Raw genomic sequence first — 26,881 nt, forward strand, 5'->3', positions numbered from 1 at the left:
TGGAACCCCCAACAGAGGGAGCTATAATCGATTTAGTGCTCACAAATGGAGATAATGTCTCTGATGTCCAGGTGGGCGCCCACCTCAGCACCAGTGATCATCAAACGGTATGGTTTCATATCACACACAGGATACGTAGAAGAAGCACGAAGACCCGAGTTTTGCAGTTCAAAAACACAGACTGATGAAATGGGGAAGTACCTGGAGGAAGAACTAAAAGGTTGGGAGAACGCGAAAGATGTGGATCAACAGTGGACCAATCTAAAAGGAGCAATCATCAAGGCAACTAATCTATATGTCAGAAAAGTAAAGAAAAGCAAAAGGAAAATGAAACCTATTTGGTTCTCAAAGGAGGTGGCTGACAAAATAAAAGCTAAAAGAACAGCATTCAAGAAATATAAAGGATCCCAAAGGGAGGAGCAACTGAGAGACCAAGAAAGCATTCAAGACGGCAAAAGGTCAAGCGGAAGAAAGGATTGCCAAAGAGATAAAGAGAAGTGACAAAACATTTTTCAGATACATCAGAGAAAGGAGAAAAGTTCAAAGTGGTATAGTGAAATTGAAAGATGAAAAGGATCAAGGTGTAGAGCGAGACGAAGAAATGGCAGAAATATTAAACAAATATTTCAATTCGGTGTTCACTAAAGAGGACCCAGGAGAAGGACCGTCACTAGTTAGCAAGAAACTGGAGGGAATTGGATTAGATGTAACTCCGTTTACAGTGGAGAATGTGTGGGAAGAACTGGGGAAACTGAAAGTGGACAAAGCCATGGGGCCCGATGAGGTTCATCCCAGGATACTGAGGGAGCTCAGAGATGTGCTGCGGGACCGCTGTGTGATCTGTTCAATAGATCCCTAGAAAGAGGAGTGGTGCCGAGTGATTGGAAAAGAGCGGTGGTGGTCCCGCTTCACAAGAGTGGGAGCAGAGAGGAGGCTGGTAACTATAGGCCGGTTAGCCTCACCTCGGTGGTGGGAAAAGTGATGGAGACGCTGCTGAAAGAGAGAATAGTGAACTATCTACAGTCGGAAGAATTGCTGGACCAGAGGCAGCATGGATTCACCAGGGGAAGATCCTGTCAGACAAATCTGATTGACTTTTTCCGACTGGGTGACTAGGGAGTTGGATCAAAGAAGAGCACTCAACGTCATCTACTTGGATTTCAGTAAGGCTTTTGATACCGTCCCGCACAGGAGGCTGGTGAATAAAATGAGAAGCTTAGGAGTGAGTGCCGAGGTGGGGGCCTGGATTGCAAACTGGTTGACAGACAGAAGACAATGTGTGATGATAAATGGAACTTACTCTGAAGAGAGAGCAGTGTTAAACGGAGTGCCGCAAGGATCAGTGTTGGGACCAGTCCTGTTCAATATCTATGTGAGCAACATAGCGGACAGGATAGAAGGTAAGGTTTGTCTGTTTGCGGATGACACTAAGACCTGCAACAGAGTGGACACGCTGGAAGGCGTGGATAGAATGAGAAGGGATTTAAAGAAGCTGGAAGAGTGGTCAAAGATATGGCAGCTGAGATTCAATGCCAAGAAGTGCAGAGTCATGCATATGGGGAGTGGAAATCCGAATGAACTGTATTCGATGGGGGGAGAAAGGCTGATGTGCATGGAGCAGGAGAGAGACCTTGGGGTGATAGTGTCTAATGATCTGAAGTCGGCAAAACAATGTGACAAGGCGATAGCTAAAGCCAGAAGAATGCTGGGCTGCATAGAGAGAGGAATATCGAGTAAGAAAAGGGAAGTGATGATTCCCTTGTACAGGTCCTTGGTGAAGCCTCACCTGGAGTACTGCGCTCAGTTCTGGAGACCAGATCTCCGAAGAGACAGAGACAGGATGGAGGCGGTCCAGAGAAGGGTGACCAAAAAGGTGGATAGTCTTCATCGAATGACTTATGAGAAGAGATAGAAGAATCTAAATATGTACACCCAGGAGGAAAGGAGGAGAAGAGGTGATATGTTACAGACTTTCAGATACTTGAAAGGTTTTAATGTACCTGTTTCAATGTAACACCATAGCCGCGATTGTTCTGTTACAATGGAAACCGATATGATTTGATATTTTTTTTCAAGAATGTCGGTATATAAAAATTCTAAATAAATAAATAAATAAATAAATAATGATCCAAAGATAACGACAAACCTTTTCTGTTGGAAAAAAAAATCAGCAGAACCAGGGGTCACGATTTAAAACTCCAAGGAGGAAGACTCAGAACCAATGTCAGGAAGTATTTCTTCATGGAGAGGGTGGTGGATGCCTGGAATGACCTTCCGGAGGAAGTGGTGAAGACCAAAACTATAAAGGACTTCAAAGGGGCGTGGGATAAACTCTGTGGATCCATAAAGTCTAGAGGATGTGAATGAAGAGTGGGTGGCTCACGGGAACGATGGCTACTACCTGGTGATAATACCCTTATTCAATAAACATACATATGGTTAATGCGACTCCAACATTGCTCTAAGCTTCAGCAGCAATGAGGAAATGTGGAAAAAAGGATTTGCATTCACAAAAAAGCGGAGATTAGCTTGCTTGTTACGGTGGTTACTACCCCAAAACAAATAAGCCCGATACTTCACTTTCAATGCATATCCAGCATAGCTCTCTGCTTCAACGGCAGGGGGGAATGAAGAAAGGTGGATCTATATTCAGGCAACAATCAACAAGGACTGAATTACATAGTCTGGATAAACTAATAAGCATGGGTGTAGCTTGCTTATTGCAGTGGTTAATACCCCTAACTAATTAAGCTATTTCACTTAGATGCAGTTCCAACACTGCTCCCTACATTAATGGCGGGGGTGGAAGGGAAATAGAATAAAAAAGGTTACTAAGAGCCAAGAGAAACAGATAAGTATGTGAGAGAAAAAAAAAGTGTGAAAGCTTGCTGGGCAGACTGGATGGGCCGTTTGGTCTTCTTCTGCCGTCATTTCTATGTGGATAAAGGTGAACCGGTAGATGTAGTGTATTTGGATTTTCAGAAGGCATTTGACAAAGTCCCTCATGAGAGGCTTCTACAAAAACTAAAAAGTCATGGGATAGGAGGCAATGTCCTTTCATGGATTACAAAACTGGTTAAAAGACAGGAAACAGAGAGTAGGATTAAATGATCAATTTTCTCAGTGGAAAAGGGTAAACAGTGGAGTGCCTCAGGGATCTGTACTTGGACTGGTGCTTTTCAATATATATATGATCTGGAAAGGAATACGGCGAGTGAGATTATCAAATTTGCAGACGATACAAAATTATTCAGAGTAGTTAAATCACAAGCGGATTGTGATACAATACAGGAGGATCTTGCAAGACTGGAAGATTGGGCATCCAAATGGCAGATGAATTTTAATGTGGACAAGTGCAAGGTGTTGCACATAGGGAAAAATGACTCTTGCTGTAGTTACACGATGTTAGGTTCCATATTAGGAACTACCACCCAGGAAAAAGATCTAGGCATCATAGTGGATAATACTTTAAAATCATCGGCTCAGTGTGCTGCAGTAGTCAAAAAAGCAAACAGAATATTAGGAATTATTAGGAAGGGAATGGTGAATAAAACGGAAAATGTCATAATGCCTCTGTATTGCTCCATGGTGAGACCGCACCTTGAATACTGTGTACAATTCGGGTTGCTGCATCTCAAAAAAAGATATAGTTGCGATGGAGAAGTTACAGAGAAGGGCAACCAAACTGATAAAGGGGATGGAACAGCTCCCCTATTAGGAAAGGCTGAAGAGGTTAGGGCTGTTCAGCTTGGAGAAGAGACAGCTGAAGGGGGATATGATAGAGGTCTTTAAGATCATGAGAGGTCTTGAACGAGTAGATGTGAATCAGTTATTTACACTTTTGGATAATAGAAGGACTAGGGGGCATTCGATGAAGTTAGCAAGTAGCACATTTAAGACTAATCGGAGAAAATTCTTTTTCACTCAATGCACAATTAAGCTCTGGAATTTGTTGCCAGAGGATGTGGTTAGTGCAGTTAGTATAGCTGGGTTCAAAAAAGGTTTGGATAAGTTATTGGAGAAGTCCATTAACGGCTACTAATCAAGTTTGCTTAGGGAATTGCCACTGCTATTAATTGCATCAGTAGCATGGTATCTTCTTGGTGTTTGGGTACTTGCCAGGTTCTTGGGGCCTGGTTTGGCCTCTGTTAGAAACAGGATGCTAAGCTTGATGGACCCTTGGTCTGACCCAGCATGGCAATTTCTTAATTTCTTAAGCCCTAGCAGTCCACCAGAAGCTGAAAAGCTTCATCTGCCAGCTCCCATTCTCCTGGGCCCAAGCTTCTCCTGCTTAGGAAATTGGCTCTGCTATTGTCCTTTCTGGCAATGTGAGAGGCGAAAAAGCTTAGGAGATACTGCTCCGCCCACACCATGAGTGCATCTATTCCTCCAACACCTGTCGACTCCTGGTTCCACTCTTATGGTTTATGTAAGCCACCACTGTCGCATTGTTGGACATTATCCGTACTACCAGAGCCTCTGGCTGCTCAGCGAACCGCAGGCATGCCAACCGAACTGCTCGTGCCTCCAGTCTCCAGTCCAGCCCAGTACTGACCCCTAAACTGAGTTCACAAGGCATGTGAATAGAAGGATGCCCACAAATGAGAATGGGCACACCATGGGTGCACAAGCATGCACAAACGTCCTGTAGAAAACAGGGAGTGAAAGACTCCTGTGGTCTGCCGCATGCCAAAATGGAAGAAGCCTGGAAGCAGGGCTAGTCAAACAGCTGCTCAAACTGCCGTGCCTGAACTCACTCCTCACCTCACTGAACTTCCAGAGACGTGAAGGGGAGAGCCGAATGCCGAGGAAACAGACCCTTCCTTCTGCTGTCTTCCTGTCATTGACTCTTAATTTTACCTGCGCTGAACCCTCCCTGGCTGAGAGCAGGAATGGGTCCCTGTTATGGAGGGAGAGGGCTAAAGCCTTCACCACCAAACCTCTCTGCACCTGCAACTGCGAATTGGAATTTAGGTCCACGTCAGTCAAGGCTACTGGACTGAAGGTACTCTGAGGAAGGGACCGCAAGTTATCACCTCAGGAGGCAAGTGGTGCTAGATAGACATCTCCTTTCCAACTTTTCTTTTTTTGTTTTATTTTATTTTATTTTTTTAAACACTCACAGGCAATGCCCCAAAGGGAAATGCATGTTCACCATCTACTGGAGACAGAGAGTACTGGCGGGCCGTCAGGGCAGGACTATATAGCTGTGACATCAGCTTTTGCTCTGTCTCCATCTGCTGGCAGAGGTACATAAGCTACTTGTTGGGACTGACCTACCTGAATGCTAAGGAAATAATTTAAAGAAGTTCAAAGCATGGAGGGTACCTGGAATGGACTCTTGTATATGGCAAGCCAATTCTAAATAAGCCTCTCTTGTGTAGCTATAATGAAAACAAAGAGAGAATGTCTTTTTAATACAGCAGTACTGCACAATATACAGAAAAAAATGATCTGCAAGGTACAGCCAACTCTGGCTGTAACAACTAAGGATGCATGCCTTTAGAACTGTCAGATAATCTCAAGAACGGAAGCTGAGCAAGCAGGCAAGAGCCCAATTCTCTCCCTGACGCTCTTTTCTGCTAGAACAACTCACTAGCAGGCCAGATCTACTATATCGTAAGCCAGCCTATGACTCACTATACAAAAACTGAATTTTTGGTCTCAATGTCTTTCAATGGTTCCCAATCCAGTCCTTGGGATGCCCCCACCACCTAGCCAGTCTGGTTTCTCCAGTGTGTTTAATGAATATGCATGAGATATTTGCAAAAAGTCCAATGTATGTATCTTTCTATATATATATATATATTATAGCTATATTTCATGCATCAGGGGACATCCTGAAAATCAGAATGGTTAGGGGGTCTCAAGAACTGTTATTGGAATCAGTGTGATTTCTCATCCTAGAAACCAATGTAGAATTTAAGAAAAAAAAAAAAAAAAAGGCAGAAGCAGATGAAACAAGAATGCTCACAGAAAGGTTACTTGGCTGCTACCTTACCATCAAGCAATAAAACAGCTAACAATTACTAGTCTCCTGTTTATTCTAGCTTTAAATAAAGCATTTCTAATTTGTTTAGATCTAGCTCATATTTTAATTGGTATTGTTTTATGCATTAGTCTTATTCTGTTTTCATGTTTGATATGTTTTTATTAATTTATTATGCATGTACTTTGCAGAATACAAGATTTGCTAAATAAAATAAATAAGCATGCTAAAGGTGAATTACATTCAGGTACAGAAAGTGTTTCTGCATAACATAGCATAGAAACATACTGTAGAAAAGACGGCAGAAAAGGACCAAATGATCCACCCAGTCTGCCCAGCAAGCTATGTCAGTTTCTACTACACTGTGCTGGGTACCCCCTCATGCTTATCAGTTTCCCAGACTGTAAATCTCAGGGCCCTTGTATGCTATTTGAATCCAATTTCCCTTAATCCTTGCCGTGGAAGCAGAGAGCAAGAATGGAGCTGCATCAAAAATATCAGACTTACAGGTCGATACTGTAAGACCGCGGGAGAGCGGACGAACGCCCGCTCTCCCGGCGTGCGCACCGGCCCCTCGCCGGTGCGGGCGATTCAGTATTTAAATTAGGCGACGCGGTGCAAACGAGGGAAAGGAGGCGCTAGGGACACTAGCGCGTCCCTAGCGCCTCCTTTTTGTCAGGAGCGGCGGCTGTCAGCGGGTTTGACAGCCGACGCTCAATTTTGCCGGCGTCAGTTCTCGAGCCCGCTGACAGCCACGGGCTCGGAAACCGGACGCCGGCAAAATTGAGCGTCCGGTTTTCGGCCCGACAGCCGCGGGCCGAATTCAAATTTTTTTTTTTTTTACTTTTTTTTACTTTTGGGGACCTCCGACTTAATATCGCCATGATATTAAGTCGGAGGGTGCACAGAAAAGCAGTTTTTACTGCTTTTCTGTGCACTTTCCTGGCGCCGGAAGAAATTAGCACCGACCTTTGGGTCGGCGCTAATTTCTTAGAGTAAAATGTGCGGCTTGGCTGCACATTTTACTTACTGAATCGCGCGCGCATACCTAATAGGGCCATCAACATGCATTTGCATGTTGAGGGCGCTATTAGGTGCTGCGGGTGGGCCGCGTGTTTTCCTCCCCTTACTGAATAAGGGGTAAGGGAAAATGTGCGTCCAGAGCAGGGTGACAGTGCGCTCCGACGGAGCACACTTTACTGGATCGACCTGTTAGTGATTAAAGGTAGTTTAAAAGCCGCATCAGCAAGTTACTCCCATCTTTATTTGTTCCCCAAACTGTAAAAGTTGGGGCTCTCGTTGGTTGCTGTCGGAATCCAATTCCACCTTTCCCACTGCTGTTGAAGCAGAGAGCAATGATGGAGTTGCATGAAACCTTGATACTGTTATTTAAGGGTAGCTACTGCCACACTAGCATTAGGGATCTACAATGTTTATCCAATGCACCTTTGAATTCCTTCACTGTTTTCATCTTCACCACCTCCTCCGGAAAGGCATTCCAGGCATTCGCCACCCTCTCAGTGAAGAAATATTTCCTGACATTGGTTCTGAGTTGTTCTCCTTAAAGTTTCATTTCATGATCTCTAGTTCAATTGATTTATTTCCCACGGAAAAGGTTTGATGATTATGCATCATTAAAACCTTTCAGGTCAGATTTCGTGATGTGGTGAGCTGGGACATCTGCGTCTGGGCTAGCTCTGGGTGTCGCATTCCTGAATCCTCAACAATCCACTACCTTTGGCTGCTTTGGAGACCTACCAAGAATCTATAAAAATCTGCTTATGCCGATCACCACTTTTATGCAGAAATCTCCCTCCTCATTGCCTCTGAAAGCCGCCAAAAAGGAGAAAGAGAAACCATGGGTTTTGGAGGCAAGATGGCGGCGGTCACTGGAGCGGCCACCGGAGATGAGACTGAGAAAACTCCTCATTGCACCCGACCATGGAAATCAAAGAGGCGGTCATAGCAGCCCTGATCAATAAGCTTAATGGCACATCCATGCATATAATAGCTCTACAAGCTTCAATTTCAGAGTTCGCCCCACAATTAGACCATGGAAAACAACATGCTTGCCCTCACCCAAAACATTAACTCTATGGAGAAAAAATTAAAGAAGCACGTGGATAAGATTGACTATCTAGAGAACAGATCCCGATGGTCTAACAGACTGGCTTCCCGATGCACTGTGCCTACCTGACTTGAAAGGCTCCCTGGAAAATGAGCAGGTGCATCGACTAGGCATGCGCACCACTTCTGCCCCAAGGCCCAGAATAGTCATTTTTAAAATTTTACACTATGTTCACAAACAACGGGTCTTGCAGGCGGCGAGGAAAACCTCAGATCTGCAGTTTCAGGGATCTCCAGTTCGACTGGTGCCAGATTACTAGGCGACGGTATAAGCACCAAGAAGGGCTTTCTCACATATCTGTGGAGAACTGGTGAAAAAAAAACCAGATCCATTTTACCTTACAATCCCCAGCAAATGTCTGGGTTTTCCAAGAGGGAAAATGGACTGCGTATGACTCTCTTGAAGCGTCAAAAAAAATACTAGATGCAATTAATGTGATAATTTTTCTAAAGTTGTAGCTCTCTGTTCATTTATGCTTAGCTGTTGGGGGTGAAGGGATGCAATACCCAGTCACATATATACACGATCTCCTGTGGTGACTCGAGTCTATGGGTTTCTCTTGGGATATTTGGGGAATTTTCGAACTGTTGTACTACACGTTATTTCTCTGGTTCACTCATCTATGGGTTACACTTTCTTATTACTTGATTATGGGGTTTATGGTCTATGCATTACTCATTCTCGAAAGGGAGGTTTGGCTGAGGGCCCCCCTATTCCGTTACACAATTGCTTTTTGCCTGCTATTCCATTTTTGTTTTAGGTACTGGGGGGTAAATACAGATTCATTTCTTGGAATGTAGATGGTCTAGGTTTCTCCCATAAAAAGGAAAGGAAAATTGGCTCTTACCTGCTAATTTTCGTTCCTGTAGTACCAAGGATCAGTCCAGACCGCTGGGTTGCGTCTCCCTTCCAGCAGAGAGAGTCAGAGAAAAAAACTGAAAAGGCACCCCTCTTAACTTGGTGTGCCACCTGCGATCCCTCAGTATATAAGATATCAAAGCAGAATAACAAATAAAGGAGAACAAATCCCCAAACATAACAACCAATGGCTACAACAATATGTGCAGTAAACTAAACAAACCGTACCGCCACATAACATATCAATCAAGAAGATTCCTTCCCATGCCTGTAAAGAACTCTGCCGAGATAAGAAGGAAGAAAACATACAGAAAAAAACGGACTCTCCAAAAAACCCAAGGGCAGGCGTCTGGACTGATCCTTGGTACTACAGGAACGAAAATTAGCAGGTAAGAACCAATTTTCCTTTCCCTGTACGTACCAGGATCAGTCCAGACCGCTGGGATGTACCAGAGCTGCCCTAATTGGGGTGGGATCTGGAGAGTCCCGCACGAAGAATGCTGCTGCCAAAACAGTCGACCTCCGGATCACGGACGTCCACACGATAATGTTTCGCAAAAGTATGCAAGGATTTCCAAGTGGCTGCTCTACAAATCTCCTGTGGCGAGACCGACTGGCTCTCCGCCCAAGAGGCCGCCTGAGACCTGGTAGAGTGCGCTTTTAAGCCTTCTGGTATGGCACGCCCTACGCAAAGGTAAGTGGAGGAAATGGCCTCCTTCAACCACCTAGCAACCGTAGCTTTGGATGCCTTGTGTCCCCGTCTAGGACCAGTCAATAAGACAAACAAATGAACCGATAATCGAAAAGCATTGGTCACCTCTAGATAGCGAAGGAGAACCCGGTGCACATCCAACTTATGCAGATCCTTATCCGTTGCAGAAGTCGGATCCAAATTCGGGAAGGCCGGTAACTCTACAGTCTGATTGACATGAAAAGCAGATACCACCTTGGGCAAGAAGGAGGGAACGGTCCGCAGCAAAACTCCGCCGTGCGGAAGTAATGGCTACCAAAAAACAGTCTTGAGTGTCAAATCTTTCAACGCAGCCCACCGGAGGGGCTCAAAAGAAAGGCCACATAAGCTCTTGAGAACCACATTCAAGCTCCAGGCAGGACAAATTTGTCGTACCGGCGGGCGCAAATGCTTGGCTCTCTTCAAAAAACAGGACACATCTGGATGAGCTGCCAGGAAAAGCCGTCAATCTTGCCCCGCAGGCAACCCAGTGCCGCGTCCTGCACCCAGAGAGAACTGCACGCTAGACCTTTTTTCAGTCCCTCCTGCAGGAAGGATAGGATGTGTGCCACCTAAGCCAGACGCAGGGGGGATGTTCAAACCTTGGCACCAAGAGTCGAAAACTCTCCAAACACGAATATATGCCAACGTGGACGAGTTCCGAACTTGCAAGAGGGTAGAAATAACCGAATCCGAATATCTCCTCTTCCTCAATTGCCTCCTCTCATAAGCCAGGCCGCTAGACAAAAGCGATCCACTCGATCGAAAAATACTGGACCTTCTCGAAGACGATTCGGAAGGTGGGTGAGACGCACCGGACCGTCGATCGCCAAACGAGATCAGATCCGCAAACCATGGCCTTCGGGGCCACTCTGGGGCTACAAGAATGACAGACCCCATGTGGTTCTCTATCCGACGTACGACCTTGCCCACTAGTGGCCAAGGCGGAAACACATACAGCAGTATGCCGCGAGGCCACGGAAGGATGAGAGCATCCACTCCTTCCGACCCGTGGTCTCTCCAATGACTGAAAAACCGGGGCGCCTTTGCATTTGTCCAAGTTGCCATCAGGTCGAGGTGTGGAACTCCCCACCAACGAGTGATCAGCCGGAAAGCTGCGTCGGACAATTCCCACTCACCGGGATCTAGATGCTGGTTGCTGATAACGTCTGCCTGCACATTGTCCACCCCGGCTATGTGCGAGGCCACCAACCGGACCCAATGTCGCTCTGCCCACGTCATGAGCCTTTCGGCCTCCCAGGCCACCGACCGGCTCCTGGTTCCCTCTTGGCGGTTGATGTAGGCTACCGTCGTCGCGTTGTCTGACAAGACTCGCACCGCACACTGAGCTACCAGAGGGAGAAAAACACGTAACGCCAGGCGCCCCCCCCTCCTGGGTTTCCAATCGATTGATTGACCACGTCGTCTGATAACTTGTCCAACGACCCTGAGCGGATTGTGACTGGCAAACTGCTCCCCAACCAGTGAGGCTGGCATCCGTCGTGACTATTACCCACTGCGGTTCCTCCAGGTCCATCCCCTGTAACAAGTGGGCCGGAATCAACCACCAATCAAGACTGGACCTGGCTGGTTCCATCAGTGGCAAAGGCAGGCGAAACTCCTCCGATTTCGGATCCCACCGAGAAAGCAATGCGCGTTGTAATGGTCTCATATGCGCCCACGCCCAGGGAACCACTTCCAGGGTAGATGCCATGGAACCAAGTACCTGCAAATAATCCCATACTATGGGCAGGGGTAAGGACATGAGCCAACAGATCTGCGTCACTAACTTGAGCCTCCTCTCCCGAGTGAGGAAGACCTTGCCTACTGAGGTGTCGAAGCGTGCTCCCAGGAAGTTGAGAACCTGAGATGGTACCAACTGGCTCTTGGCAAAGTTGACCACCCAACCAAGGGACTGGAGCTGGAGTAGAATCTTGCTCACTGCTTCCCGACAGATGCTCTCCGATTTAGCCTGGATGAGCCAATCGTCCAGGTATGGGTGAACCAAGATCCCCTCCCGCCGGAGAGCCGCTGCTACGACTACTATTACCTTGGTGAAGACCCGAGGCGCTGTCGCTAAGCCGAACAGAAGAGCTTGGAATGTTGAGATTACTTACCTGATAATCTCCTTTTCCTTAGTGTAGACAGATGGACTCAGAACGAATGGGTATAGTATGCTCGTACAAGCAGTTGGAGACGGATCTGACATCAGCACGGGTATATATACCCCCACAGGAAGCGTAGCAACTCAGTAATCTTCCTTGCAAAAGCTGATATGGATGTGTGTGTACGGACGCTCAGTGAAATAGTGAAACAGGATTCCCCTGACAGATTGATAGTAGCTGGAGACCACCAGCATTCCCAACCGGAAGGCGTCAACACCTGGCAAAGGGGACGCTCTTATGTAAACAAATGACATGGCCTACCTTGAATCGGTGAAACCCATGTACACTGGCAGCTGGGCGGGATGCTGAGTCCATCTGTCTACACTAAGGAAAAGGAGATTATCAGGTAAGTAATCTCAACATTTCCTAGCGTGTAGCCAGATGGACTCAGAACGAATGGGATGTACAAAAGCTTTACTCCCAGCCTGGGCGGGAGGCTGCCTGAGGTCCTTGTAGGACTGCCCTCGCAAATGCTGTGTCCTCCCTGGCCTGGACATCCAGACGGTAGAATCTGGAGAAGGTATGGAGGGAGGACCATGTCGCCGCTTTACATATTTCTGCAGGCGACAGCATCCTGGATTCCGCCCAGGATGCCGCTTGTGCTCTGGTAGAATGAGCCTTGACCTGTAGAGGCGGAGACTTCCCGGCCTCTACGTAAGCTGCTCGGATAACTTCTTTAATCCAGCGGGCGATGGTGGGCCGAGAGGCCGCTTCACCTGGTTTCTTTCCGCTGTGCAGGATGAACAGATGGTCCCGTCTTTCGTACTTCTTGTGTCACTTCCAGGTATCTGGGCAGTAATCTGCCGATGTCGAGATGGCGTAATAAACGCCCTTCTTCAGATTTCTTCAAACCCGCCGTGGTAGGCAAGGATATGGTTTGGTTAAGATGAAACTGTGAAACCACTTTAGGTAGAAAGGAGGGAACCGTGCGAAGATGGATAGCCTCCAGGGTGATCCTGAGAAAGGGATCACGGCAGGACAGTGCTTGTAGCTCCGAGATGCGGCATGCTGAACACACTGCCAGCAAGAATACCACCTTCAAAGTTAGAGAACGGAGAGACAAGCCCCGAAGGGGTCTGAAGGTGGATCCCGCAAGGAAATCCAAAACAAGGTTGAGGTTCCACAGAGGCACTGGCCACTTCAGTGGCGGACGAATGTGCTTGACTCCTTTCAGGAAGCGAGAAACATCTGGGTGCTTGGCAATAGTCTTGCCGTCCCTCCTGGGCCCGTAGCAAGACAGCGCAGCCACCTGAACCTTGATGGAGCTGAGGGAGAGACCCTTCTGAAGCCCATCCTGCAGGAAATTTAAAACAATCGGAATTGTGGTCGCATGTGGGTTGGTGCCATGAGTGTCGCACCATGCTTCAAATACTCTCCAGATCCTTACGTAGGTGAGGGATGTGGAAAACTTGCGAGCTCGGAGGAGTGTATCTATCACGGGCTCCGAGTAGCCTCTTTTCTTCAGTCTAGCCCTCTCAATGGCCAGACCGTAAGAGAGAATTGAGCTGGATCCTCGTGGAGGATGGGACCTTGACGTAGAAGGTCCTGGAGAGGAGGCAGGGGAAGAGGCTCCCCTGCCAGTAGTCTTCTCATGTCCGCGTACCAGGGTCTTCTTGGCCAGTCTGGTGCCACTAGAAGAACTAGGCCCCGGTGTTTCTGAATCTTGTGGATGATGGCGCCCAGCAGAGGCCACGGAGGAAAGGCGTATAGCAGAGTCCCTGGAGGCCATCGATTCCGTGTGAGAACGGGTCGCGCTTGCGGCTGAAGTATCTGGGTACTTGAGCATTGGACTTGTCCGCCAGTAAATCCATGTCCGGAATCCCCCAGTGATCCACAATCATCTGGAAGGCTGTGGGTGACAGCTGCCACTCTCCCGGATTTAGGATTTCTCTGCTGAGGAAGTCTGCCGTGGTGTTGTCCTTCCCGGCAATGTGGACAGCGGAGATGTCCTGAAGATTCGCCTCTGCCCAAGCCATCAGTGGGGCGATCTCCAGAGATACTTGTCGGCTTCTGGTTCCGCCCTGACGGTTGATGTATGCCACCGTGGTGGCGTTGTCGGACATCACTCTGACTGCTCTGTTCTTCAGTCTGTAAGCAAATCGAAGGCATGCCAATCGGACTGCCCGAGCCTCTACACGGTTGATGTTCCACGCTGACTCTTCTCTGTTCCACCGCCCTTGTGCTGTAAGTCCTTCGCAGTGTGTTCCCCAGCCGCTCAGGCTGGCATCTGTGGTGAGCAGAGTCCACGTGAGGGAGGACATCTTCGACCCCCTGCTCATGTGGTTGGACTGCAACCACCACCGTAACTGGGTCCGTACTCTGGCAGGCAGAGGTAAGTGCGTGGAATAGTTCCGTAGACGTGGGCTCCAGCGAGAGAGCAGGGAGTGTTGTAGAGGTCTCATATGGGCCCTTGCCCAAGGTACCACTTCCAGGGTGGATGCCATGAGCCCAAGAACCTGCAGATAATCCCAAGCTATGGGCCGACTGGCTCCCATCAAGTATTGGACACGCGTCTGGAGTTTTAACCTTCTCTTGGTAGTGAGACTGACTGTGTCTGCCTGGGTGTCGAACTGTACTCCCAGGTATTCCAGCGACTGGGAAGGCTGTAGGCAACTCTTGCTGAGACTGATTACCCAGCCCAAGCTTTCCAGAAGGGCGATCACTCTGTCGGTTGTCCGATGGCTCTCCTCTCGTGATTTTGCCCTGATCAGCCAATCGTCTAGGTAGGGATGGACCAGAATTCCTTCCCGTCTGAGTGCCGCTGCTACCACTACGACCACCTTGGTGAAGGTCCGTGGTGACGTGGCCAACCCGAAGGGCAGAGCCCGGTATTGGAAGTGGTGTCCTAGAACCTTGAAGCGTAGGTAGCGCTGATGATCCGGATGGATCGGGATATGCAGGTAGGCTTCCGACAAGTCTAATGCCGTGAGGAATTCCCCTGGCTATACTGCGGTCTTGACGGAGCGCAGAGTTTCCATGCGAAACCTCGGGACCCTTAAGTATCGATTGACTGACTTGAGGTCCAGTACAGGCCGAAAGGTGCCCCCTTTCTTGGGTACCATGAAATAAATGGAATAGTGCCCAGAATTCACTTCCCAGGCAGGTACTGGGATGATGGCTTTCAAGGACAGGACCCTCGCCAGGGTAGCTTCCAATGCTGCCTTCTTGTGTGTGGGACAGGAAGATTCCACAAACTTGTCCGGCGGGAGGTGATGAAAGTCCAGATAATACCCCTCTCGGATGATGGCGAGGACCCACTGGTCTGACGTAATCTCGACCCATCTGGGGTAGAAGAGGGTTAACCTGCCCCCTATGGCTCCGTCCCCCAGATGGATCGGCGGATTCTCATTGTGAGGCGCGGCCAGGACCTGAGCCCGGGCCTGCTCCCCTCTTGCGCTGCTTGGTCCGAAAGGACTGATTCCGGGCCTGAGTACGAGGTGCCTGGTAGCGACTCCTGTAGGGAATGAAGCGCTGGGAGCTCGTACCCCTGGAGGGCCTTGGAAAGGCGCGCTGGTTTCTCCTCAACCGATCTTCCGGCAGTCGAGGTACTGGAGAGGCGCCCCATGTGCTGGCCAGTTTATCAAGGTCGCTGCCAAACAGGAAAGAGCCCTTAAAAAGCAATCTGGTGAGGCATGTCTTTGAAGGCGCATCGGCTGACCATTTCCGGATCCAGAGCTGCCTCCTGGCGGCTACGGAGGATGAGATCCCCTTGGCTGTTGTCCGGAATAGGTCTGATGCAGCATCCGTGAGGAACGAGAGAGCTGACTCCATGTCTGTTGCTGGAGCGTTGTTCCTAACCTGTGACAAACAGGAACGCGTCACCACTGTGCAGCAGGTTGCGATCCGCAAAGATAGAGCTGCCACCTCAAAACTCTGTTTCAGAATGGCGTCCAGTCACCGGTCATGAGGCTCCTTGAGGGCCGCCCCCCCTTCAACTGGAATGGTAGTGCGCTTGACCACAGCGCTAATCAAGGCGTCCACCTGAGGGCACGCCAGCAGCTCCTGGATAGCCGGTGCCAGTGGGTACATGCCCGTCAGGGCCCGAACCCCTTTGAATGCGGCCGCTGGTGCGGCCCATTCTAAATCTATCAGTTGTTGTGATGCTTGCAAGAATGGAAAATGGCGGGCTGTAGGACGAAGACTTTCCAGCAGGGGGTTCTGCGCAGAGGGTACCGTAGCGCTGGGAACTGCAATATCCAACTCCGCCAGGCACTGAGACACCAGGTCTGAGAGATCCTCCTTAGGGAAGAACCGCCTCATGGTTCTATATGGCTCAGTCCCTGGGGGAAGGTCGGATTCGTCCGGTGAAACCTCCTGGTCAGACTGATCTGGACTGTCCAGCGGCGGAAGGTCCCGCCCACGATAAGGAAGTGAGGGTCCAGGAGCAGGATCCGCAGGAGCTGCTACTGCAGCGGCAGCCGCAGCAGCCGCCACAGTCGCAGCTACCGCAGGAACAGCAGAAACAGCAGGAACAACAGGGACAGCAGGAACCGCAGGGCCTGGACGGGAAGCCGTTTGCATCTGTACAAAGGCATGAATCCCCTTAAAGAGATCCACCCAGGAAATTGAAGCAGCCTCTAATCGCCGGGGTACAAGATCCCCCGGGATTCCTGATTGGTCGAGACTGCCCGCTAAATCCGGGGTAGCCCCTGGGGAACTGTTCGCAAATCGTGGTTGAAACTGGGCCTGGCCCGAGGATCCCACGGCCTCCTCACATTGGGCACATAAGGAGTCTGGCTCTTCACTGTGCGGGGCTCGAAGCTGGCATGCAGAGCAGAGGCCTAGGGCCTTAATGCCAGAGGCAGGCGGCGCCCCCGCTGAAGACGCTGAGGCGTTCTGTTCCATTGAAAAGTATGCGCTGAATAGAACAGGCGCCCAATAATAATAATATGCGGCAGCAGTATGCGCTTAAATACAACAGGCGCACAATATGCGGCAGCAGTATGCGCTTAATACAACAGTATACGCTCAATGATATGCCCAATGTGCTCAGCAATATGCGGTCAGGAAAACACGCTCAAGTGTATGCAATATGCGGTTAGCAATACACCCTCAATTGTATTCAATATGCTCTCAGCAATAAGCGGGTAGCAATACACACTCAATTGCATGCAATATGCTCTCAGCAATAAGCGGTTAGCAATACACGCTCAATGTTATACAATATGCGCTCAGCAATAAGCGGGTAGCAATACACGCACAATAGTATGCAATATACGCACAATGAGAAATAGAATATGCGCTTAGTCAGAGACATGCGCTTATCTCGGGAGCACAATACCTGAACAAGGCCACAATAATGGCGCCCTCCACGGCTTACCCGCCGCCGATCCTCGAGTCCTCGGAGACCAAAAGTAATAGATGTACGCCTTACCTGATCCTCGGCGCTTCCCGGCTGGAAACTGGGCGGTCTCCAGCTGCGGGGGGAGAGGGCAAGTACCTTCACCGCCGCGTTTGAGGATATGCACCCGCTGCCTCGTCCACGCCGGGACCGAGGCGCCTCGTATGCCTCACCCGAACCTCGCCCAGGGGCTACGTCCCTGCCGCGATTCGGCCACCAGACTGAGGACTTACACCTCCGGGGGATCACGGAAATCACCCCGGGAAACTCTAATGGGGGAGGGACCTTGGGGTATCACCGCAGGAGTGTGGGGCTCGATGCTGTAGAAGTTTTGGTGAAAAGAAAGTAGAAAGTAGAAAGCAGATTTGGAAAACACGCTCTGTGAGCGTGCAGGCTCTCCAAACTGCTTTGGAGACGGAAATTACTAAGTTGCTACGCTTCCTGTGGGGGTATATATACCTGTGCTGACGTCAGATCAGTCTCCAACTGCTAGCACGAGCATACTATAACCCATTCGTTCTGAGTCCATCTGGCTACACGCCAGGAAAAGGGAAAAATAACCCATGCTATAGTTACACAATCAGGTCAATACAGTAAAGTGCGGCCGCGGTTACCCTGCTCCTAACCCGCTTTCTACTCACTTTTCGGCCACGTTAGTCCAACCCACGATACACTATCCACTTTAACCCATTCTTACCGCCTCTTTAAATCACCGGGTAACCCCTTCCGCCCGCGGCATGTATATTAGATGTAAATGATCGAATTAGCTATTCCCTCCCATACAGCAATGCGCGCCCTGACTATTGCTATTTTAACCTGCCATTTTGCAGCGCGTTTAACCTGCTAACTTACCGCCTACCCTTACCCCTGCGTTAGAGGCAGGGGTAAGGGTAGGCGGCAAACTTTCCCCCAGCCCCCGCTCACCTGCCCTGGCCGCGTCCATGGGTGCTGGTCTCCAGGGCAGCCCCAGTCCTCTCCCCTCCTCCCGAAGCAACAAAAACGGAAAAAAGCGAAAAAGCGAAAAAAAAAAAAAAAAAAGTACCAGAAGTGGACGGTTCTCCTACGCTCGGGATTGCCAGTCCTCTCTCCCCTCCTCCCGAAGCAAGGCACGTAAAGCAGCCTTGCTTAGGGAGGAGGGGAGAGAGGACTGGCAGTGTAAAGCAACGAAGCGACTTACTCTTCTTGCAGCCCCCCCTCCAAAGACGGACATCGGTGGAGACGGAGGCAGCTGCCGGCGAAAATGGATGCCTGCACGGGCGAAAGCGGCCCCTGTGCATGCAATTGGGCCGCTCAAGGCGTGACGTCACGACGTTTGGCGTCATGGCATGTGACGTCATGTCTTGAGCGGCCCAATTGCATGCACAGGGGCCGCTTTCGCCCGTGCAGGCATCCATCTTCGCCGGCAGCTGCCTCCGTCTCCGCCGATGTCCGCCTCCGCCGGGGGGCTGCAAGAAGAGTAAGTCGCTTCGTTGCTTTACACTGCCAGTCCTCTCTCCCCTCCTCCCGAAGCAAGGCTGCTTTACGCGCCTTGCTTCGGGAGGAGGGGAGAGAGGACTGGCAAGCCCGAGCATAGGAGAACCGTCCACTTCCTGGTACCTGTCATTTCAAATGTCACTTGAAATGACAGATAATAGCGTGTCCGTGAAGCGTTAGGCCAGCGCACCCAGGATACTGTATAGCGCTCTATACAGTAAAATGGGTTGCGCGGGCCTAACGCTTCATGGACGCTTCTTGGACACAGCTTGCATTTGCAAGCTATTTAAATACAGTATCGAGCAGTAGGTGAGCCGACTGTGCATGCGGCAACCGCGAGTGCGCCCGGCACTAACGCAGCTCTTCCTACCGCTCCTTACTGTATAGGCCCGAATGTTAGGTTCCATATAGCAAATGTTGCTTACCTGTAACAGGTGTTCTCACAGGACAGCAGGATGTTAGTCCTCACATATGGGTGACATCACAGGATGGAGCCCAATCACGGAACACTTTCTGTCAAAGTTTCCAGAACTTTGACTGGCCCCTACTGGGCATGCCCAGCATGGCATTATCCCTGCAGCCAGCAGGGATTCCCCTTCAGTCTTGTTACAAATCTACAGGTAGTGCCGAAAAATAAAATAAGAAAATGAACCCAACATCGCGGGGTGGCGGGCGGGTTACGTGAGGACTAACATCCTGCTGTCCTGTGAGAACACCTGTTACAGGTAAGCAACATTTGCTTTCTCACAGGACAAGCAGGATGGTAGTCCTCACATATGGGTGAGTACAGAGCTGAGGATGTCCGAACATGCACCAAACGTACCCAAAGATGTGCAACAGGCACAACAAGTGGGGGTGGAATTTGGTAGAGGGCATCCTGAACCCCACCGGGCAGGCGGAAGGGTGTTGGTAAATCACATTGTAAATAGATTGCACAAGACAGACTGGCCGAATATGGAATCTTGTGTTCCGGCTTTGTCCAAGCAATAATGGGCTGTAAAGGTATGGAGAGAACTCCAGGTGGCAGCCCTACAAATGTCAGGAAGTGGCTCCGATCATAGGTGTGCTACCAAAGTCACCATGGCCCTCACAGAGTGTGCCTTAACACGGTCTTGAAGTGGAATGCCTGCTTGCTGATAGCAAAAGGATATGCAGTCCGAGAGCCAGGAGGAGAGAGTCTGCTTACCCACAGGCTGCCCAAATTTGATAGGATGGAAAGAGAAATAATTGAGTGCTCTTCCTGTGGGCAGCTGTACGGTCTAGATAGAACGCTAGAGCTAGTTTACAGTCAAGGGTATGCAGAGCCTGCTCTCCTGGATTGGAATGGGGCCTGGGAAAAAAGGTAGGTAGTATAATGGATTGATTGAGATGAAACTCCAAAACTACCTTAGGTAAGAATTTAGGGTGAGTACGGAGTACTGCCCGGTCCTGCAGAAGTTTAGTGTAAGGCGGATAGGTAATTAGGGCCTGTAACTCACTAACTCTGCAAGCCGAAGTGATTGCCAAAAGGAAAATCACTTTCCATGTGAGATAGCGAAGTTCGCAGGATTGGAGAGGCTCGAATGGTGGTTTCATGGGCCGATCCAAAACTAGATTGAGGTTCCAAGAAAGGGTCGGGGGACGCAGAGGCGGCTTACGGTGAAGCAAGCCCTTCAAAAACGTGTTACAAGGGGTTGTACTGAAATAGGAACATCCCCAACATCTTTATGGAAGGTGGCAACCGCACTGACATGCATTCTGATAGAGGAAGTTTTTAGACCTGACTGACAAGTGCTAGAGATAGTCCATAAACTTTGTGATTGGACAGGTAAAGGGGTCAAGGGATTGAAAAGAGCACCATGACGTAAACCTGTTCCATTTATAAGAATACGATTTCTCATGGAAGGCTTCCGTGAAGCAATCAAGACACGGGAAACTGGTTCAGAAAAGTTAAGTGGCTGAAGGATTAACCTTTCAACATCCATGCCATCAGAGACAAGGCTTGGAGATTGGGGTGGCGTTGGCACCCCTCGTTTTGAGTAATTAGAAGCGGGTCTTTTCCCAAGGGAATGTGCCTGCGAATGGAGAGATCCTGAATTACTGGAAACCATACTTGGCGCGGCCAGTGGGGTGCTATCAGGATCATGGTTCCCTTGTCCTGACATAACTTCACGAGAGTCTTCGAGAGAAGTGGAAGTGGAGGGAATGCGTATAGGAGACCGGTTGCCCATGATAGGGAGAACGCGTCTCTTGGCTGATAGTGTTGACTGCGAGTGAGAGAGCAGACGTTGCCTACTTTGCGATTTTGGGGTGACGCAAAGAGGTCTATTTGAGGATAACCCCATTGTTGGAAGATCGAGTTCACTACTGAGGGGTTGAGAGACCACTCGTGCGGTTGAAAGGTGCAACTCAGCTGTCTGCCAACATGTTGTCCACTCCCGGCAAGTAGGTGGCCCTGAGGTACATCGAGTGGGAGAGGGCCTCCGCCCATATCTGTGCAGCTTCCTGACACAGAAGGTAGGAGCCCGTCCTTCCCTGCTTGTTGATGTACCACATAGCCACCTGGTTGTCTGTCTGGATCAGGATGACTTGATTGGAGAGGCGATCCTCAAATACCCTGAGAGCATATCTTATTGCTCGCAGCTTCAGGAAATTTGTTTGGTGTTTGGCTTCCTCTGGAGACCAAGATCCTTGTGTCTGCAGATCGGCCACGTGGGCTCCCCATCTGAGGTTGGAAGCATCAGTGGTAAGAGTTATTTGAGGGTCTGGAGCCTGGAAGGGCAAGCCCTGGAGGAGATTGATCTGATTTTTCCACCAGGCGAGAGACAGACGGAGTGAGTCGGTTATGTGGACAATGGTCGACAGGGGCTGAATGAATTGAGTCCATTGTGACCTTAGAGTCCACTTCATGACTCTCATGGTCAAGCGGGCCATTGGGGTGACCTGAACTGAGGACGCCATGTGTCCCAGGAGGATGAGAAAGCGGTGTGCGGTCGTGGAGTGTTAAGACTGCAGCTGGTGTGCCAGAGTCACAAGAGTAAGAGCTCGCTGTCGAGGCAGAAAAGCTTTTGCCTGCAAGGTGTCCAAGTCTGCCCCAATGAACAATAAGGTTTGAGATGGGACTAAGCAGGATTTGTCGTAGTTTACGAGAAATCCGAGTGAAATCAGTGTGTAAGGTGAGATGTAGGGATGACAGAGCAGCTTGCTGAGTGGGAGCCCTGATTAACCAAATGTCTAGGTAGGGGTAGACGAACACCTTGAGTTCTTAGGAAGGCTGCAACTACAATGAGGCATTTTGTGAAGACTCGTGGTGCAGACGCAAGGCCGAATGGAAGCACTCGGTACTGATAGTGCTTGGGGCCTACGAGAAACCTCAGGTATTTGCGATGAGATGGAATTATCGCAATGTGAGTGTATGCGTCCTGGAGGTCTATAGAGCAGAGCCAGTCTCCTCTTTGTAGAAGAGGAAGAAGAGAGGCCAAGGTTACCATCTTGAACTTTTCTCGCTGGAGGTACTTGTTGAGGACACGTAGATCCAGCATTGGATGAATGCCTCCTGATTTTCTAAGGATTAGGAAGTACCGGGAATAGAACCCTAGGCCTTGTTGGGAGTATGGCACTGGTTCTATTGCCTTGGACTGGAGGAGGAGGGAGACCTCCTGTTCCAGAAGGAAGGAGTGATCGGATGTTCTCCACGTCGGTAGAGGTGGGGAGTCCGGTGGAATGGAGAGAAAGTTCAGATGATAACCTTGAGCAATTATGGCTAGGACCCACTGGTCTGAGGTGATTGAGTGCCACCTGTTGCTGAATGGCACAATCGACCTTCCACTGGTATGTGGGGCAATGGAAGCTGGCTGCTGCTCTTTATGTGAGTCAAAAACCGGAAGCAGGGGCTGCTTGCGGTTTTTGTTTCCGTGTCCGATGAGATTGGGCTTTCTGAAATGGTCTCGTAGAATGGGTTCTGGTTGGTGGCGGGTAGGACTTCTTCGGGCGGAAGAATGACTTCTTAGAGTCCTTCCGGAAGGGCTGTTTGGAAGAGTACTCCGAAGGCATCAGAGAGAGCTATCTTAGGGTCTCATGATGGTCCTTTAATTCCGCCACTGTTCGCTGAATCTGCTCGCCAAACAGATTGTCTCCTACACAGGGGAGGTCGGACAATCTGTCCTGAACTTCAGGATGAATGTCTGAAGAATTGAACCAGGCCCACTGTTTTGCCGAGATAGCAGCTGCAGATACTCTGGTTGCAGTATCAAAGATATCATACGATGATCGTATCTCATGCTTGCCTGCCTCAAAACCCTTGTTGACTACGGTTTGTAGTTGTTCTTGAAATTGCTGAGGCAGGGTGTCAAGTCTTGGAGCTGCTTAAATATGACCCTATTATATTGGGTCATATAGAGCTGATAAGCAGCAATTCGAGAGATGAGCATTGACCCCTGGAAGACACGGCGACCAATGGCATCTAGAAACTTCTGTTCCTTGCCAGGTGGAAAAGGTGTGAGGTTTTGATCTCCTTGCTCTTTTCTGTGCAGATTCTACAACTACAGATTGGTGATCTAATTGAGGTTTTTGAAAACCTGGAGCTGACTGCACCAAAAAGGTAGTGTCAGCTTTTCTGTGGGAGGTCAGGAGGCCCCCTCAAGCTGGCCAAAAGTTCCGTTTGTGTCCAACGAGGGGTCCGGGAGCGGAACCGCGGTGGACCACGTGGTGGTGGACCGCTGGGTCAGCGGGAAAGTGGGAAAGCGGGAAAGTGTGGCGACTGTCTGCGAGCCAGATGCAGCCCTCAAAAGAGCCATATCTGGCTCGCGAGCCATGGGTTCCCGACCCCTGCTCTATTCCTTTGCGAGGAGCACATGACGTCCGCGTCGCGTCGGAGTGACGCAGCCGTCACGTGCTCCTGACCCCCCCAAGCTGGTTCCGCTCCCGGACCCCTCGTTGGACACAAACTGAACTTTTGGCCAGCTTGGGGGGGTCAGGAGGCCCCCCCCAAGCTGGCCAAAAGTTCCGTTTGTGTCCAACGAGGGGTCCGGGAGCGGAACCGCGGTGGACCACGTGACGGCTGCGTCACTCCGACGCGACGCGGACGTCATGTGCTCCTCGCAAAGGAATAGAGCAGGGGTCGGGAACCCATGGCTCGCGAGCTAGATATGGCTCTTTTGAGGGCTGCATCTGGCTCGCAGACAGTCGCCACACTTTCCCGCTGACCCAGCTGCTCCCCGGTCCTCCTCCGCCCGGGCTTAAAATGCTGTCAGCCCGGGCGGATCGCAGCAGGACAGCTGGAGTCAGCGGCACCGGCATGCTCTCTTCTTCCCCCCCCCCCCCCGCGGCCCGGAAGAGGAAGTGGAGAGTATCGGGTGCGTGCGCGGCAAGAAGAGGCCACGCTAGTGCGCTCGGCATCGGCCCGAAGAACTCTCTCTCCCCCACCCCCACAACTCGCGGCAGCAGCAGCAGCCTCCTCCCAACGCTAACCTCTTCATTTTCAGCGGAGGCGGAGTCCCATCGGCCGCGGTTGAAGCTCTTCATTTTCCTCCGATCCGCGCTGCAGTCTTCTTTTCTTCGGGCCGATGCCGAGCGCACTAGCGTTGCCTCTTCTTGCCGCGCACGCACCCGATACTCTCCACTTCCTCTTCCGGGCCGCGGGGGCCTGTGTGTGTGTGTGTGTCTGTGAGAGATTGCATGTATGTGAATGATTGAGAGCCTGTACATGTGAAAGAAAGTATGTCTGTGATTGAGAGCCTGCCTGTGAGAGAGAGAGCATGAATGTAAGTTTACCATTGGGAACCTGTATGTGTAAGTTTGTGATTGAAAACCTGTTTGTGTGAAAGAGTATGTGTGTATGATTGAGATCCTTTGTGTGTGAAAGAGATAATGTGTATGTATGATTAAGAGCCTGTGTGTATAAGTAAGAGAGAGAGCATGTGTGCCTGTGTGTAATTGAAAGCTGGTTTAGGTGATGGAGCATGTGAGTATGTGATTGAGAGCCTGTGTGTAAATGAGAGAAAGAGAGGACATGTTTGTAAGCATGTGAATGAGAGTCTGTGTGTGAGAGAAAAAGACAGCATGTATTTATGTGATTGAAAGCCTGTGTGTGTAAGCGTGAAAAGATAGACAGCATGTGTGTAAATGTGTAATTAAGAGCCTATATAAGTGAGAGAGAAAAAACATGTGTATATGTGAGTACTGAGAGCATGTGTGTATAGGTGTGTCATTGAGAGCCAGTGTGAGAGAGAGTGCTGGTATGTGACAGAGAGGAGAAAGTTCCAAGCAAACCACCCCACCTCCTGCTAATTCAGAACAATCTCAGGACACCTGGATATCAAACGTTCCCAGGTATGCAGAGCAAAAAAATTTTTGTATTATTATTTTTCATTACTGGGTCTTTGTGTCTGCTATTTTGAAATATTTTGTTGGTATCTGGAAATGTTTTATATGAGTTTTTAATTATTGGATATTCCATTCATCAGCTGTTTCGAAATATGTTATTTTTGTTAGTACAGTTTTACTGCTGATGATTTTATATTTCTTGATTTGTTTTATAAGGATGGGTGATGTTTCTTTTTTCCTTTGTTACACTGCATACAGAGACTCTGGCTTGTTGCAGTTTCCAATTCAGTTTTTTCTGCATGCTTCTTGTTATGCGTTTTGGTCTTTTTATTCTATGTTAGGTGAGGGACAGCACGTGATTCAGGTGAGGTTTTCTGCTGGCGTGTAGTTTCTGTGTAGCAGCCTGACTTGGTCCGTTTTCCTAATAGGAGATGTATTGGTGTCTTAAGGCCTGGTGTAATATTTTCAGAGACTTATTGTACTTTAAAAGTGTGATCTTACATAAAATGCGCACATTTACTTGTATTTAGTTTTAAACATATTGTATGGCTCTCATGGAATTACATTTTAAAATATGTGGCGTTTATGGCTCTCAGCCAAAAAGGTTCCTGACCCCTGGAATAGAGGAATGGCTTCCTGACTCCCCGCTGGACCACCAGGGAATTTTGGTAAGTCTTGGGGGGGGATTAAGGAGGGTGAGGGGTTTAAATTTTTATTTAGGGAACCGGTGCACGTATGGACATAGACTCAACTTATGGAATTCTCCATATGTCCATATTGACCGAAATTGACCCCCCTTTTCGACTTATGGACTTATGAACATAAACTTTTTGTCTGCACATCCCTAATGCTTTCTACTTTCAGTGGGTGAAGGTGGTGATGGCAAATCATCGGTGTCTGGTGAGGAATCATCAGTCCAGGTATCACAGGGGTCAGCACCTGTCCCTCTAGGAGCTAGAGAGGAACAAGGTGGTGGAATACCTGAAGGTCCTGGTTTGGGCTCCAAAGGAATCGAAGGAATAATGGGAGGCACCGATGAAGGCATCGAAGGCACCGGCGCAGGCATAGATGGATGGCTCGGTGGCGCCGGATGTATCGGCACCAATGGATGGATCAGTGGAGATGGATGTATCGGCATTGATGGCTGAGGCAGAACTCCCAATGGAGGGATGCGGAACGGTGTTTCTCCTCCCGATGACAGAGTAAGCGGGGAGGGCACCAGAGTCATCGGTGACCCGGGGTCCATCGGTGGAAAAGCGGCAATAAGCGCTTCCATCCTGGACAGCAGCGGTGCCAACGCTGCTGGAATCGGGTCAGTGGTCGGTTCCACCATCAGTACCGGAGTCGGTGCCGGAAGGACCTGGATTCGTTGCATCTCCTTGTCGATGGCCTCCTGAACCATCCGGTCCAGTTCTTCTCGGAGACCTGGAACAAGCAGCCCCAGCTCCGGCACAGAAGGAGGCAGTGGCATAGCTGCAGGGACCACCATTGAAGGCGGAGTCGCGGCTCCTAATACCCCTTCGGATGAGGGTTGCCTCGGTGACCCGGTCGCCGAAAAGGTCTGTGCCTTTTCTGGACGGGGTTTCTTCGACAGCGCTGCGGACCATGGCGAGGTCAATGTTCGCTCCCTCAATGGTCCGAGGCTTTCGATGACGATGTTTTTCTCTACGATCCCCTCGATTCTGAGGGGGAGTAGAGGGTGTCGAAGGCCGAGCTGTCGTCGATGCCGGACGGTCACCAGCCAGTGGTCGATACTGGCGCGAAGTTGACGGTGCCAGTTCTGACGACGTCGATGCAATAGACAGAGTCGGGGTTTGAGCGCGGAAGAGAAGTTCCATCTTCTCCATTCTGGCCTTGCGACCTTTTGGTGTCATTAAGGCACATTTGGTGCAGG

The 26,881-nt window shown here is 49.7% G+C and overlaps 1 protein-coding gene across 1 annotated transcript in view; it reads right to left on the reverse strand.

Annotated features, from left to right (window-relative positions):
• Nucleotides 1–26,881, reverse strand: part of CDK5RAP1 (CDK5 regulatory subunit associated protein 1) — a 180,182-nt gene that overhangs the window by 26,531 nt on the left and 126,770 nt on the right. Inside the window, 1 exon segment of the mRNA XM_029612413.1 lies at nt 5,329–5,384. Within this exon segment, the coding sequence (XP_029468273.1) occupies nt 5,329–5,384 (56 nt within the window).

This window comes from Rhinatrema bivittatum, chromosome 8 (assembly GCF_901001135.1).
Source record: "Rhinatrema bivittatum chromosome 8, aRhiBiv1.1, whole genome shotgun sequence".
Classification (NCBI taxonomy): Eukaryota; Metazoa; Chordata; class Amphibia; order Gymnophiona; family Rhinatrematidae; genus Rhinatrema; species Rhinatrema bivittatum.